The 17118-nt window shown below is 48.8% G+C and overlaps 1 protein-coding gene across 1 annotated transcript in view; it reads left to right on the forward strand.

Annotated features, from left to right (window-relative positions):
- Positions 1-17118, forward strand: part of LOC106742508 (high-affinity choline transporter 1-like) — a 21993-nt gene continuing 4875 nt past the window's right edge. Inside the window, exons 1-13 of the mRNA XM_014615488.1 lie at positions 1-4642; positions 9459-9609; positions 9739-10024; positions 12020-12127; positions 12555-12783; positions 12882-13110; positions 13709-13946; positions 14221-14327; positions 14401-14504; positions 14638-14768; positions 15063-15334; positions 15666-16274; positions 16915-17114. Of these exons, the coding sequence (XP_014470974.1) occupies positions 9586-9609; positions 9739-10024; positions 12020-12127; positions 12555-12783; positions 12882-13110; positions 13709-13946; positions 14221-14327; positions 14401-14504; positions 14638-14768; positions 15063-15334; positions 15666-16274; positions 16915-17114 (2537 nt within the window). The 5' untranslated portion in view covers positions 1-4642; positions 9459-9585. The remainder of the gene's footprint in view (positions 4643-9458; positions 9610-9738; positions 10025-12019; positions 12128-12554; positions 12784-12881; positions 13111-13708; positions 13947-14220; positions 14328-14400; positions 14505-14637; positions 14769-15062; positions 15335-15665; positions 16275-16914; positions 17115-17118) is intronic.

Here is a 17118-nt window from a genome sequence, read left to right on the forward strand (position 1 = left end):
ATATATTTATATATACTCTTAAATATACGCGCAAATATTGTGATACGTAATATAACGAATTTTATATTATGATAACCGATCCTTTAAATTTCCGTTTCGGCAAACCGGCGAATATATATATATATAATATATATATATATATATGATACTCACAATTTATTTGTAAACGCACGACGTTCCCTGTGAGCGCTTTACGAAGAATTTTCTGCGCCTTCTCGACGATCCAAGTAGCAAGGTGACGTCAAATGGCACTTTATTGTCGTCTTAATGACATTAGAGACATCATTAAGACCTTATCAAGATATCTCTTTTTGACATCACCTTGCTATTGGGGGAGCGGATTGGCTGTACGTAAGCGAATTTTTTTAATGCGACTGATCGATCCCACTTTTGGTGTAATCATTGTAATCTTTACGACGCTGCTACTTGTATGTATACAATTAATCTCATTTGTGATTATCACTCTGAAAGTGATAATAAATATAATATTTTTTTTTCTTTTTTTCATGAAACATGTGTTTCACTGTTCGTTAGATCGCCTCCCGCCGAAAACATTCATCTGTCTTCTAATTCGACGGCGAGATTGCACGTGTGCAAAAATTAAAAACTAACTATACGGAATATTGAGATGGACACTCGCTCGTCTGCGCATTACGAAGTAGGTTACCCCACAAAGGTAAAGGTCGAGAGAGGTAGCCTCCTCCTCGTCACGGAAATCTCTCAATTTTCACTCTGTCCGGTTCGTTGCTCTTCCTTCTTCTTCATCTTCTTCCTCCATCGTGCTCGTGCCTCCGCTCTAATCTATTGTGATAGTCCCTCGACCCTTCCCGCTGTGATGTATTTTTTTTCTTGTTGTTGTCTGTCCCTTCCTCGCCTGACCTAACACTTTCCACGGTATCCCATCGGGCCATTCAACCGCATTCAACGCCCTCCGACATTTAATTAAGCGTCGACCGCCTACGGTCGAAAACGATACAGCTTGTTGAGCGCACAAAACGACGCCGTGCACTTCCCCTCCCCCTCTTATCTCTTCGTCCCTCGATCGCACCACATACTCGTTAACAGCACGATTTCGCCGTTAACACTAGACCGCTACCTGCCGCTTAATTACCCCCTCTCCCCCCCCCTCCACTTTCTTTCGAGAAAGAAAAATTGGGAGAAATTACGTTAGCCGAGAGTTTTGCAAAGTTATGGCTCTCGAGATTCCATCGCGGTATGATGGTTTGATTGAAACTTCCTAGTGAAGAAAGAAACGTGTACGAAGAAAAAGTCCGGTTGCATTGATCAAAAAATGAACAATCAGATTTATTTCGGTCGAAGGAAACAGAATTGTTGGTCCTGATGAGCCAAACGTGGTTTTTACAACCAGATATTGATTGTCCACATGAGTGTTTGCTGTAATTAAAATGACTCACCGAACTCAAATTAAATCACTCGATAAATCATAACAGGAATTGCTAACACATAATTTACCAGTTCTGAAACTTGTCGTCCGATAATAATCGAAACTTAATAACTTTTATCTGTGTTAGTAAAGTAACAACGGATAACACTCGACTAGCAGCGATTTTTTAAATCATCGATTGGATTAGTCAGGTTTTGATTAAAGTCATCCTCAATATCGAGATCCATAGCGACGAGAAGTCGGTGGAGTGAAGCTCACTCGTGAAAATGACGACGATGAGGGGCCGAGAGCGATTACTACATCATTGGACGCGAAAGCGTAGAGGGAATGTTGTCAACGTTGGCGCGCAGAGCCGTGTCGATCGCACCTTTCGCAGAGTCAACCACGTCAAGCTCCATCCCCATGAACAGGGTCACGGCGCGTCTTCAAGGTGGCCTAGTAATTACGTCGAGCGGCCTTGCGTCTCGTTCAAGAATTACTCGCGCATTAGCTCGAGCGATCGAGCGTTATCGTCGCGTTATCGCGCGGGATCTTCACGCACGATGAAGATCGTGTCCGTTATCGCGTCATCGATGTGGGCGACGGGGAATTAGCGCGGATAACGAGCTAATCCGAGCCGATTAGGCGGCGCGCGATCTCGTTATTACTTTCAATGACTTCCTTCGACGTTTTGCGAAACATGTGCCGTGACTGCGAGCACCGTCGCCGAGATTTATCGCTCGTAAGGCTACAGGACAGATTGCGACAGATTTTTTAATGGAAACGATGCTTTACGTTCCTCCCTTTTTATTTTAATATATACGCTTATTAGAACTTGCGTTTACTTACTGCAAATTTTAGTTATTATTTAATATCTGTGATGTGGAAAAATTCTATTGAACTAATTGAACTGAAGAAATTGGATTCGAAGAAAATTGAATCGAATTGAAGTGAATTAATCTTGACCGTTACTTTTTACATCAAAGTTTGCATACTTGTGATACTTATATGAATAAACGAGCGCTTTTACGGCCAATAGAGAGGATGAGGTAAAAGATATACGCGCGTCTCGAGCTACATTGATTCGCCGTATTTTTGGTAATTCGGTCGTCGATCAACTGCTTTCGTACAACCGCGCTGAAAAAGACCGTATCGCGATCAGCGAGAAAGCACACATTCGACGACAGACAAGTGTCCCATTCGTATTCTTTCTGATTCAGCTTTCTTCCTCTCTCCCTCTTCCTTTCTCGTAACATATCAGCTTTATCCTCGTGCCCCTTCAATTACATCCTTTGTAGGACTTTCCGCGTTGGTATGTAACTTGGAAACAGAGAAGGAACGTCATAAACGACGAGAAGGGGAAAGAGAGAGAAGGAAAGAGGGAAAGCGCGAGCATGTCGTCGGTGACGACGACGACAACATATTCGTGCTCGCCGCGATGTGTCTTACGAGAGCGACGAGGATGCATGACGGTCAGGAGGTTCGCGGTTGAAAACCTCGGAGGACTCCGTAACGCGCATTTGGAAGCTGGGAATGGACCAGGGCGAGGGTGGCGACAAGCGAGGCGAGCGAGGGTCGGCTCTGGTTGCGGGGGTTGGTGCCTAAGGACCAGGAGTTTGCGCGAACAGATCAATACGGCTGCCCCCTGCACGTGGACCTTCCTCCCTCTCTGCCGGCTTGTTCTGTCTCCCTTTCTCTCTGTTTTCATCTCGCCTCGCTTCTCTGGAGCTGCGTGTCTTCTCTCCCGCTCTCGCTCTTCCTCTCACCCTTCGCCGTTCCTTACCACTCGTTCTTTCTCCCCCGCGAGTCACTCGTAACTCCGCGTCCTTTTTGTCAACCCATATTCCTCGTGCCTTCCATCGGTATATTCTCGCTCGATCCTCTCTCTCTCTCTCTCTCTCTCTACTCTCTCGAGTTTCTCTATTCTACCGACCGTATCCAGCTCGTTCTCCCGACATACATCCTCGGTTCCATCCCCGTGTTCGCGACAATCGCCGGTGGTTTTTCCTGTTTTTGTTTCACCAGAATCTTTTCTCCCTTGCTACTTTCTGAAGTTCGCCCAAAGTTCTCTAGCTGTCTCTCCTTTTGTTACCTGTCTCCGATACCGTCTCGTGGCATTGACACTGTATCATGTGTGTGCACAAGGAACGAAGCATTGACCCGCCCCGCCGCCGCGTGGCTGTCTTTCTCTACTTCTGCCAATTTTCCCCACCATCGTCGGCCCCACGATCGTGTACGTCGTCGCCTCGCGTCTTTCGTCCCTTCATTCCGCTGTCCTTATCCAACTTCGTCTCTTCCCCGCGCGGGTCATAGGTCCTTTCTGCTCCATCGCAATTCCCGTGCTTCTATCTCGCTCCCCCCCCCCCCTCCTCCTCTTATCTCAGTCCCTAGTCGGTGGATCAGTTCTTCCTCTCTTTCGCTCTCTCGCTCTTTATTCGTAATACAAGGTGTTCGGGAATCACCGTTGTTCAGTTTTCTCTCTGCGAGAATCCGACGTGCGCCGCCGCCACCCGCCGCACTTTCCATCACATACTCGACATTTTTAACGTAAGTTCATCATCAGCTTTATATTTTTAAATTTCGTTGGAAAACTGCTTAAACGAAAATCTTCAAGAATAAGTGATAAATCAAGTCAGAGCTGAGATATTCGCGAGTGATTCTGTCGTTTGCTCGCACTGGATACGTTCGCTCGTAAACTTCCTCGCGAATCCCCAGCGTCTGTCATAACTGACGATGATAAGCAGCATGCGGATCGACGATCCTCTCGGAGCTCGAAATCACCGGGTAATCGGGAGGCAGAAAAGGCGGTCCTTTCTCTCATCCCTCGGCTCATGATCAATCCCCTCGTCTCTCTCTCTCTCCCTCTCTTCCCGTGCTCGACGCCGCATTCGTTCGTTCCTTTCGCGCCGCGACACCCTGTGTATGCGTATCTCGCGCGCGCGCGAGCGACCGCGCTCCGTCCTTGTCCCGCGCTCACCCCCGGCGAGGTGGTGGCGTGGTCCAGCGTGTCAGCCGTGCGGGATGCTGAGTCCGTAGGAGAGATTCAGTCGTACTGCCTGGCTCCTCTCTGTCGGAGGCAAAGCGGTTAACGACTGGTGTGTCGACCGGCGAATATTGCATCCGCGTGCCGCGAGAGGAGCCGACTTCCCTCCCTCGGCGGCCTCTTTCTCGTCGCGGTCGTAAGGAAATCGAAACAAGAGGACGACCGCGAAGATGGCTGCACCCGCACGCTGGATGATCTCGCTGGGGTAGCCGGTGGTAAGTCCTAGAGTTTCGATCTCTCTCTTTCTCTCTCTCTCTCTCTCTTTCTCTCTGTTTCTCCTTCTTTTCCCCGTCTCTTTCTCTGTCTTGTTTCCCGAATACTTTTCCCGGCCGGGAAACACCGGCCGGCGCGACACCCCGACGTCGTCAGCCGTGGCAATCGGTCGTTCATTCCGGAGGACCCACTTCCGACTACGCGAGATGTCAATACCTTCGCTTCCGCCGTCGCGAATCAACGCGGGGATCGCGCTCTCTCTCTCTCTCTCGGGTGTATCGAGAGATCTAATTTCGTCGAAAACTTTGTCGATTAATCCCTACGACGCGTTCCCGAGGAGGCACGTGTCGACGGCTCCGCGCGTCGGGAATCCACAAACGGAATCGGCGATCGCGTCCAATTCGAGCGGATTTCACCGCCGGATCTCCGATCGCGATTCTCACACGCGTTACACACCACCATCGACATATTTTCGTTAAAGTGGAACGTAGAGACCGGCTCGTCGTCCAAAGTAAGCAACGGCAGCGGGACAGATTCGAACGACCGGACTCGCAAACCGTCAGCGAAGCATCGGCGCGATCGCTCGACCGTCGCTCTTATTAATCGCTCCGCCGCATCGGCCGTTGTTATTTCAAATGAAGAGGGCTCGCTGAAGAACTCGCGAACACACAGTGTTTACGAGAGGAACTCGTTGACTGGTACGGAAAGTTGGCAGCGGACCGGGCCGCGGCAGGCCGAGGTTCAAAGATAAACCTCCGTGTGTGCTGATTTTACCCACGCCAGAAAGAGAGAGAGCGGAGCGAGCCAAGTGATTCTCAGTGTCGGACGAATCGTTCCTTTCGCACGCTGCGTCTTCCTCGTCTTCTTTTTGTTCTTCTTCTTCGTCCCGCTACTCATACGCGAGATCCACGGGACCGTGTGACTCTCGGCGAGCAATCAATTTTCGGAAGCCCGGTACTACAACGTAGTTCGCTCTCTAACGCAACTCTACGCAACTCCGCGCGAGAGCTCCGTTTTTTTCACGCTTTTTGTAACGCCCACTGACCGGGCGAGAATTCCGTCGGAAATTCTGCGCACAGTTTCGATAACCGCATACGTGCCTTTGTAATCAGCATCCGTCTCCTTTTTTACTTTATTCGCCGAGACAATTTAATGTCTCTCGTCAGAGTAAATATGGATCTTTTTTTACGATCTACTCTCTCTCTCTCTCTCTCTCTCCTCTCGGTGTAGAAAACCGAAAAATCCACACAGTGGTGACTGAGAAAGAGAGAGAGAGAGAGAGAGAGAGAGAGACTCGGAACTCTCGGTGCGGGAGAGGATTGTAATTTCTCCTCGAACGCGACGATGATTTCTTCTCGTTCGCGGATCCGGGATAGCGATCGATCTTCGAACACGGTCCCCCCGATCGCATCCCGGTCGCGCGCGCTCTCTCCATTTCTCTCCCTCGTTCTCTTGGCAAATCGCTAAAAATATCTCCATTTAGATTCCTATCCGGTTCGACATCGACAACCTTCGTGTCCCTCTCAAGAGGCTCTTCTCCCACGGCACGGTAAATATAATCTCGCTTCCCCCCTCACCTCTGCCCGCCGTTTCGCCCGATGAGCGGGCCCATATACTGATATTTGCAATTGGGGATATCCTGTTGTGAAAAAATTCCCGTCGCGATTGGCGAGCCTTGAAGGATGCCACGTGAAAATGATCGCATAGCGGTCACCTCTTCGGCGCGCACCCTTTTCTTCGCTTTGTCTCCCTCACCCTTTGAGGGCCGGCTTACCCTTCACCACGATCATCAGGCGCGCCATATTATAGCTTGTTCCACGCTATTTTCGTTCACGGTAAGGTAATGAGATTATGAGAGGCGTGAGCACATTATCGACGGCGGAGAAAAAAAAAATTACTTCCTACCTCGGGAACGACGAGCAGGTCTACGCGCGCGCGCTCGTCGCGACGCTCTTTAAAGCGAGATAGCTGCATCCGCCCGCCGAGGTGAGGAGGGAGTTTAACTTTCCGTTTGAGGATCTATTCCTCCCCTTCGGTGCGCACACACCGCCGAAAATTATCGACGTTCCTCATCACTGGGATGGACAAACTGACGCTCCCAACGTGGAGTTTGTCGTGAGAAGTTTCACGAGGCTCCTTTTTTACCCCGGACGCGTTCTTCCTTTTGTTCCCGCACCATTGTGTCCAGATAACTCGCAGTTTCGCAATGAGACCGCTTTCGCAATCAGGTGTACTTATTGATTATTGAAATTTGAGAGTGTGTGTGTTTTTGTGTAACTTCCATGCGGCGCGCGCTCGTTAAATAGGATCTCCAATTGACGCGGTTGCATTCTAAAACTGTCCGTACACGAGTGCATTCGCATTAAATAGCGCACGTGCGACGGAATGAGACATGCCAATAATTCTCGGACTCTGTCTCTCTTTCTCTCTCTTTCTCAGGGAAGCGACAAACAAATGATCTCACGTGGGCGTATGTACGCGTCGTATGCATAATTCTATAATAACGTAAATACATCAACTTTGACTGATATACGCACACAGTGGAATTTGAAGACGCTCGAGTTCGACTCGATCGTTGTTCGCCAAACGCGAACGTTCCCTCCTATGACTTCGCGACTCTGTAGCAGGTATCAGGTGAAATAAATATGAGGACTTCTTCTTCTTCTTCGGAAATGTCGCTCGACTTCGGAGGTTAAATAATAAAACGGATCACCTTTATGGATAATTCGCGATATTTATTCGTGATGATTCGCACGCGCACAACGAAACGTGTAACACAATGTTAAGCCCCAATAGGCTTAGCACCTGAAGACTGCATGTTCTCGGTAACAAAAAAATGTTTTCTCGATAAAAGAGAAGAAGAAAGCAGATAACGAATATATCGGTATCGGTATCGAGCTGCGAGAGTAGAAAGATATCGGGAAAATCTTTGTTTTCGCCGACGATCGGCCTCGACGCGCCGCTTGATTATCTCGGCGACATATAAATCACGCGATTCCGATGCGGCTTGTTGGCGCATCCGTGTCGGGGTTGAATGACGTCGTTGAATTACATGTTACACCACGACGTAATTTGACTCGCGCGCGCGTACAGACGCACGTCCTGTGTGTAAGACGTAATATATTTATAGGCTTGAGCATTGTCGCGTCAATGAATCGTCACCGCGGCTGAGAGTAAGAGAGAGCATTGTCTCGCCTCCGGGGGATGAAATCGTCGACAATTTCGATGTAACTCGGCTCGATGATCATCTCACTTGACGGCCCCCGCGTTTCTCGAGGGCGAACGTCGCTCTTTCCTTGGTATCTTCTTTAGTACTTCGAGTTCGCTATTTCACACCTACTCGAGCGATAACCGCCGTAATAAATATTACAGATCGCTCCCGTCTCTCTCTCCTCCTCCCTCTCACTCTCTCTCTCTCTCTCTATCCTTCTTCCTATTCTATTTCTATCTATCTATCTATCTATTTATCTATCTTTCTTTCTTCCTCTTCCTTTCCTGGTAAGCTCAACTCCGCACGTCTATCACTCATACATGGTAGAGAGAGAGAGAGAGAGAGAGAAAGAGAGAGGGGGGAGAGACGTCAGCTTCAAGAAGCCCGAAAGTGCCGTTTTGGAGCGATTAATAATGCAAGTCGTTTCGGAATTTGCAGGATCCGTTGAACTTTACGCGAGTCGACGCGCAGTGCGAGCGCGCTCGTTCGTTCGCTCGCGCGGGTCATGACCCTACGACCCATCCTGCGCCTGATATCTGGGGCACACTTGAATTTTAAAACCACGTTGCAATTGCCGTCGTGTTCGATTAGCTTTTCCGATCGTTTAGACGTAGACGCGAGCGCGCGCGCTCGCTCGCTCCTGCCGATCTATAGGTGTGTTACGCGCCACCTCGGCGCAAACTCCCACGAAATGTAGTTAATAGTAAAATGTCACTCTGTATGTCATCGGTCAACACGGAGGTGCATCATGCGCGCTGCTGAACGAGAGCTCGCCGTCTCTGTCTCAGGAGAAGCGCGATCCTTCGTCGCTCTTCGCGTGAGGAAATCGAACGTGCGCAATAACTACCCCGCGCGAATTCGTCGCGAAAAGCGATCGACCGTCGAGTACGCGAGTGTCAAGTTTATTATTTGCCACAGGAATAAAGCGCAGATGAAGTTATAATGTCGGAGACAAATTCTCGGCTGTCTGTCTTTCTTTCTCTCTCTCTCTCTCTCTCTCTCTCTCTTTCTCTCTGCTAGCAAAGAATCTTCCTACTCTCTCTCTCTCTCTCGAGAGAGAGAGAGAGAGAGACGTTGGTGTTCCTTTTTGCGGAATTATCTGTTATACGAGGCACGCAAATCGCATGATATTTTCCGCATCGAAGCAACTTATTAATGTAACGTGAGAGAATATAAATTAACATATACCGGCGACGGTATTAATAATTCGCTCCACATATTTTTGGATTTATTCGCGGTCGATCGCGAGCCCATGTTACGCAGATATCGATTTCTAAATATACACAAAGGCCGGCGCACGGCCTTTTTCTATCGACTAATGAGCGGAGATGTAGTCACGCGGGCTAATTTGTACGGAAGACGTTAATCAAGGAGACGGAATAATTAATACAGTATTGATCGCGCGAAAGCTCGGGCTTTACGTTCAATTAATCCCATGCCTCTCTCCTCTTTCTCTCTCTCTCTCTCTCCTCTCTACGTGTTCCTCCATTGTTCGACTGTTCGCACATGTAATGGCCATTATCAGGCTTGTTAAAGATACAATGTGAAGTAGTTGGATACAGAGATACGCCAGTTGCCATTGCAATAAAATACTTAGGTATTCATAGGATGTCGTGCAAAACTCCTGCGTGTTACGACGAAAAATCGATTCAGAGACGCGAAGCTTCGTCGCTCTGTCGCCGACAGATCCCGATACGACATCCTTCGATCATATGATAATAAAAGAAAAAAGAAATGTGTACTTGGATCACTGGATACGTACGTAAAAAAAGGCATTTGACCCATTTCTCTGGATACACCGTGTATGCACGCGCTCACATCCACTTATAATCTACCCGACAACACGACAGGCTACCACCGCCGCCGCTTTTACCGCCAATCATTCAGTTGCAGGGTCCACATCCGGAAACGAACAAGAACGTGCAACACACACACACACACGCAGACAGACGCACGACTATCACGACGACGACGACGACGACGACAACGACGACGTGGAGGATGGGAGTATACGTAACGGGTGTGATTGGAGTGATCGTGTTTTACGTCGCGGTACTCGGCGTCGGCATTTGGGCCGCGGCGTTCAAAAGGAGAAAGGCCGCGCAGGGCCAGGATGACATGATGCTGGCGAACCGCGGCCTCGGCCCTCTCCTCGGCGTGTTCACGCTCATCGGTAACTATTGTTTCATACACCATCGGCGACACACGTGACTCTTCAATCAATCGAGCGAGAACTAACGCGCGCGTTACGCACTTCCTGCTCTCGACGATCGCGCGCCGAAAGGTCAGCGAGGTCAAGGATCACACTCCACGCGCTCCATCAACAGAGGGCGAGCTGGCTAACCGGGTGTGTACGGGACGCACGATCCGTGAATTCCTCTTCGGTCCAATTCGTAGCTGATTTGAAACTTGCATTACGTACGCATCGAAATGTTATCTAACTGATCGTGCAATTAGAAGAAGACAGACCATTCGAGAATTGAGATATTTGCAAGTAAAGTTGACACTTTTCGCACGTGTCGTTTGAGTGCCATTTTATTAATTTCCATTTTTAGTATCTTTTAAACTAAAAATAAGGCTTTGATAAGAAACTATTATGATGTTAGGGACTAATATGCAGACATCCTGCACAAATTTCAGAATTATTGAATATTTTGTTTTGAAAATATAATGATGTAAAATTCATAACTTATACTAATACCCGAAATACATATGTACGCATATATTTAAACATTTATATACTTTATCCTTATTATCTGTACAGATCAGTTGATGCATAAATATCATTAAACGAAGAGAAAATGTCAAGGTTCGCCTGAAAATTCATCGTCCAGACGAGAATCCCTTAAGCGAAGTAAAAGAATCTCGATACGTACGCGGTGAAAATGTTAACTTCGTGAGAGTAACTCTCTTCAGGGCTTTTTTCTCTTTAGTCTAGCGTAACTGGGGAGAAACAGCTTGATCCCGAGAGATTTGTATTTGCATGAACTCCTTTCCCTCCTTCCTTCCTTTTCCCATATATCCGTATACGCGCGGTTTTTTTCAGTCGAGCCGACACGCTTTCGCATTGCGTTTATTTTTATCGCGTGTTTTAACGGTGTTACCAATTTGTATCCGCGATGTAACACCGGGCGTCTTCCTGCAGGCATTGAACTCACCGTGGAGCCGATAATCCATCCCGACGAGCGTATTGCGGGCCGCCTTTTCCCCGATGTGTTCTCCGTCGAATCTTCCATCATCAGATTTTACGAAATTGCTCGGTCGCGCAAGAAAGCAGCGCGCGCGCGCGCGGCTCCAGTTTATTTTCTCCTCGATATCGACACGTGTCAGGCGCCGTTGCATTTCGCCGCGGAGAGTAACGCCGTGGGGAAGAAGCTAGCTCGCCCCCCGGCCGCTTTCTCATTGGTCGTCTTATTTAAAACTGGAATCGCGCGCTTCTTGCCCGCCTTTCTGGCTCTTTTATTTTTAACCGCCTGTCCGTGGAGAAGAAATTCGCAATTTAGCGTGAGAATGGATCCCGATCGATGCTCCCCCCTGATTTGTCGACTACTCACGCGCCTTACGCTTTCATTTTTACGCGAACTCTGACTTTTTTTCTTGTTCAAACTATTGGACTTATGAATATAAGGTTTAGTATAAACGTTTAAATTATATTCGCATAACATTTATGAATTTTTATTAAATCTTGATCTCTTATCTCGTACTTTCGGGTTTTCCTCTTTTCCTCCCCTCTCAGGCGCTCGTTGAATATCACTTCGCGACTTCTGGCGTGCCTCCATTATCGTAATGAACACACTCCGGCCGGTACAATTGCGGAAAAACGTGGCGTCAAGTGTCTCCTCCATTTCCGCCCTTTCTCCTTTATTCGTCCGCTGATCTTCCCCCGTTTCCCTCTCACGTCTCTCATAATACGAACGGGACAGAAAGAGGTGGCCGGCGAGGTACTCGCTTTGCCATTAATCCGCTAGACGATCCAGGATTTCGACGAACCCTAGATATTCCGATTCAAAGCTCACACTTGCTTCTAGCCTGCATACGCATTACGCGATGAGCGTCCTAACGACGCGTTATCACAGTCCCCCCCTTTTAGGCTCCCCTTTAAAATTGAGGTCGCGTTTCGCGAATTGTGTACGTATACGTGTGTGTGTGTGTGTGCTTCCATGCAAAGCAACGTGGGTCGGAGGAGCCTTCGTCAACGGCACCGCCGAGGCAATGTTCACCAAGGGCCTGGCCTGGTGTCAAGTACCTATCGGATACAGCCTCAGCCTGCTTTTCGGTACGTACGTGATCGAGTAGCCGATCGTTGTGTCCCACGTAGACGCGCGCGATATCTCTAAGGACATTGTGCTTAAGTTTCGGATTCACAATAGATGTAGAAAGCCTTTAGCCTCTTGCTCTACAAGTGCTAAATTAAAATGTAATTTCTAGCAAAAAGCGTTTTCAACGATGATATCCCAGCTTTCCCGCACGGAAAAGAAATTAGTCTTCAATCGAAAATAGATATTCTCATATACATATAATCGAGAATATCATAATCTTTTTAGGAGACTTTTAATCTTGATTTGATTGAATTTATATTGATTACTTGATTTATTAAGAAAAACAGATGATTGTCACAAATTAAGAAAAACATGTGATTGTCACAAATTGAGATACTATATACGGGATACTTTCTCATTTGAATGAATGAAAAACGCGTACAGGCGCCATGCTCTTCGTGCGTCCTATGAGGAAGGCCGAGTACGTGACGATGCTGGATCCTTTTCAAGAACGATACGGCGCAGGTGTCGGCGGCTTGCTCTTCCTTCCGGCGCTGTGCGGCGATCTGTTCTGGTGCGGCGCCGTTTTGCGGGCCCTGGGGAGCTCGCTGGCCGTCGTCGCCGGTGTCGACCCAAATATCAGCGTTTGCGCTTCGGCGCTCTTAGCTGCCATGTAAGCGCGATGACGATTGACATTCGCTTGCCGAATTCAATTCCGTGAATACGACGACGGTCGAAGCGGCGTCACCAAGCGGGTGATGTTGTTTCCAGATACACGGTCTTCGGCGGCCTGTATTCCGTTGCGTGCACCGACGCCCTGCAACTGCTGTGCATTCTGCTCGGGTTGGCGATCGCGGCGCCGTTCTCCATGCTGCATCCCGCTGTGTCGTTCGAGAAGAATCTGGCCCTGAGGGACTGGCTGGGACAGATAAGGAACGAGGATCTGGGCATGTGGGTGGACGGCATGCTGCTGCTCGTGTTCGGCGGTATACCTTGGCAGGTATGATTCAATTTTTCAGCGCGATACCTAGTGGACGTAGGACGTCTAAAGATTTGTTGTTCCGGCAACACTGGCACGCGGAATCCTGATTTATTTCACTCGGGAGATCGAGAGCGCGGAGTCGCGGATTTACTTCGTGCGTCTAGTGAAAATTTGACAGATTATCCGAGATAGGAAATAACTGCCGGAGCGAGGAGCAGGTACCGATTTTCACGCGGACGGTTTTTCTTTTCTTTTTTTTTGCCATGTTTTCAATCCTTTCAATTTTGTTGCTGATTTGTTTGAGATGCCGTTTGTTGTTCGAATAATTTAAAACAATTTATTTTACAGCGACACATTTAAAATCATTTACCCGAATAATTCTTATAACATGTCATTCCGTATTTTTTTCAATTTTTTTCAATTATTTCAACAAATCATTTTACAAATCTGACTTCATATACCCAATCAGTGATCGAAATCTATATCTTGCGTTAAATTTTTTTCTTATGCATTATCGTTGTATTTATTGACGGGAAGAAGGTGAAAAATCGAAGGGATATTGATTGCCCGTAAAACCGCTTATAGGCAAAAATTCACAATTTCTCTCTCCCTTCAGGGTTACTTTCAACGAATCCTCAGTATCAGAAGCACCACCGTGGCGACAACTCTGTCGATAGCTTCCATGTTCGGCTGCATGATCCTAGCGATACCGTCGGCCTTGATCGGGGTAGTCGCTCGCGCCACCGATTGGTCCTTAATCTCAAGTTACAACAAGACCTTCTCCACGGATGACGGGAACGCCGCGTTGCCCATGGTCTTGCGGTACCTCACGCCTCAATGGGTGTCCTTCGTCGGTGAGCTCGATTATCATCCGATAGAAAAAAGGGCAATTTGTCGTGGGATATGGGCATAGGCGTAGCCGAGATTTCAATCGGGGCGAAGGGAGTAAAAATTTATCTTTACACAAATTCCCCCACATCGTGCCACTACGCCCATGAATTCGGATATGTTTCATTTTCATAAATAGTCGACCGACGAAACCTATTCTCTATCGTAATCTCATTTTTGCTTCCCGATGAAAGAAAGAAAAAGAATACTCGTACTCAACGCTTCGCTATTATTTCCAAGGTCTCGGCGCGATCTCAGCGGCGGTGATGTCGTCGGCGGACTCTAGCATACTCGCCAGCAGTTCCATGTTCACCAGGAACGTATACAAGCTCACGATACGGCCGAAGGTAAACGTGACCGTCGCTCTTTGACCAACGATGAACGTCATTAAAGGATCTCTCTCTTTTCGTCTCTCAACAGGCGTCCGAGCGGGAGTTGAATTGGGTCCTGCGAATTTCTGTAATCATGGTCTCCATACTGTCCACTCTCGTCGCTCTCACCGTCAGCAGTGTATATTACCTCTCGTAAGTAAACTCGTTGTGTGTATTCAACTCGCCACTGTTTAATCCTCGCATGCCTCCTGGGCATCATCGAGAACACAGACGCGTACGGTTATCGCGATCAATAGTGAAGGGGGCACATTGTGTTTGTCCGAAGGTATTTGTGCTCCGATCTCGTCTACGTCGTTCTGTTTCCGCAACTGTTAGCCGTCGTTCATTGGCCTTCTATGGTAGACACCTACGGCTGCCTGGCGGGATATTTCATCGCTATCACCCTGCGTCTCGCTGGTCAGTATTAGCGCAAAATTCTCTGTGAAATTACATACAAGGAGAGAACAGAGGGAGAGAATGTGTCCAAAGCCCGTATTACCAAAAGTTATGATTAATCTTAATCTGGCACTTATGTATCAGATAATTGCAGATCCGAGGCGAAAAATTAAGATCCTCCAGTTGTGCTAAATATAAGTGTGCCAACGCGAAGGGCCAAAAGGCCCAAAAGATATTTATAAAACACTCAAAAGTTGTGCATGCGAGATATTCATTTAGAAGCCCGATTCGTATCTTAAGCGTACTCGCTTGCAGGAGGCGAACGGGGACTCGGTATACCCGCATTGATCGAGTACCCGTTCTACGATGCGAGGACGCACACCCAGAAGTTTCCTTTTCGCACCGCCGCCATGATAACCGCTCTCTTCACCCAGCTGTGCACCAGCTTCCTCACCAGGACCCTCCTCGGCAAGGGTTACTTTCCGGAATGTTGCGACGTGCTGAGCGTTTACTCACCCAGCAAGTCCAAGGAGCCATCGGGCGTCGTGCAAAGTAGCTCCGGAGCCGCCCTGATGGATTCGTCCTCGGTAAACGTGTACTCGAAACTTACGAATATTCAAATCCACCTGTCCATTCTACGTACAAAAATGTTAAGGTAGTCTTGTCGAAAAGCGAAAGTGAAACAGAAGAATCGTGTTAAACAAAACTATACGATTCCATATAAAACTTAAAGAACGCAAAGTGTAATTCAAGGTTACGTCTCCAACGTACCTTCGAAACCAAACAACTTTTGTCCGAAACATCGTTTCGTTCAATGCACGTATTTTGGACGATTTTCAAACGACGTATTAAATGATTCATTCCATATAAATCGAAGAGATCCGAAGATATCTGATGTACTCACGCCGTCACTTGCAGAAATCGACGTCGGGTATAGATTCGTGCGACGGTATCGGCGGCTACGACGACGACAGGACCTGCAGCCACGACGACGCGGGCGACAGCGGCGACGTCGACCCAGCCGGCGGCGGCGATCTCGCCGAATCTTCCAGGGCGAAAGGCGTCGTCAACACGATCGCGCAAAGAGTGGTGAACCAGAATCTGCAGAACCTGCGGAACGTGATGACGCCGGCGCGACAACGACCCCCGACGACCCCCACGGTGTCGAACCACTACACGTCGGTTGCAGGTGACGCGTGCCGGGCTCAGATCCTCGGGGTGAGGAACTTGCGCACCCCCCTCGGCCAAGTGCTCTCGCCAACGAGGTCGATCGGCGTGCTGGCGACGCCGCCGATCACCCCGTGCGCGCCGTCCTACGCCAAGGTGGGCTGCGAGCTCGGACCGAGCAGCGAGAAGCTACGCGACAACGACCGGACGATCAGCATCGTCGACCGGAGCAACATGGAGTTCAATCTGAACGCGAGCACCCAGGAGAACGCGCCCGCCAGCGTCGGCCCGAAGAAGAGCGTGAAGGGAGTGAAGCTGGTCGGCATGGAGGGCGGCACGCTGAGGAGGCCGTCGCTGCAGGTGAGGGACGACCTCGACGACGTGTCCTCGTCTTTGTGAAGCTCGGCGATCCGCCGTCTGCGATCGGGACGCATTTTGTTTCGTATTCTTAGTTTTATACGGTCAGTGGCGGGGGAGGGCGCAAGCTTTCTCCTCGCTTGTTCGCGACGCGCTCGTATCCATCGAGAGAATTTGATAATGTCTGGTCGGATGTCGGGCGCGTTCAGAGCCTTATCAAGGAGGAAAGCGAGTTTGCGATCTTCCTCCTATCGACTATACCCACACTTCTTTCAGTTCTTTTGTCGACTAAGTTATCGATGTACTCGTTTCACGTAGTATGTATGTGTGTACGTTTGGTTGATTTCGACGGTTCTCCGTGAGAACGTCTGTCAATAAAGTCGGTATCGGACGGAGGGGGTCCTCGGAGAGTTTTGCGAGATTCCGAACCCCTCGGGTCCCGGCATGTCCGAGTAAATCCCAATATGCCTCCCCTATGCATCTTTCCCTTCCCGTATGATTTTACTTTCAACCGGTCGCGCTTGTAGATCGAGCATAGTGCAGATATAGACGCACGTGTGATGCCTGAATAAACTAAGATCGCGTTCGTCGGGCGCGCGCGTTATTGTTATTATTGGCGGCGTTTTGTGTCGCGTGTCCTCAGGGCACGTTCTCGCCGACCCCGTCGGTGGAACTGGTCCACATTCTGGACAGAAGGCAGAGCAGCGGCTCGTACGGGCCCGGTTCTCTCTCCCCCGTGCCGTCGATGGGGATTGAGGCGTGCAAGACCCACGGAACTGCGACGGAAGGACAAAGCGGGAACGAGCATTGCAGGATAAAGAGGGGCATCGTGCGACATCACAGGTAT

This window comes from Dinoponera quadriceps, unplaced genomic scaffold (genome assembly GCF_001313825.1).
Source record: "Dinoponera quadriceps isolate SergipeBrazil2010 unplaced genomic scaffold, ASM131382v1 scaffold113, whole genome shotgun sequence".
In the NCBI taxonomy this organism is placed as follows: Eukaryota; Metazoa; Arthropoda; class Insecta; order Hymenoptera; family Formicidae; genus Dinoponera; species Dinoponera quadriceps.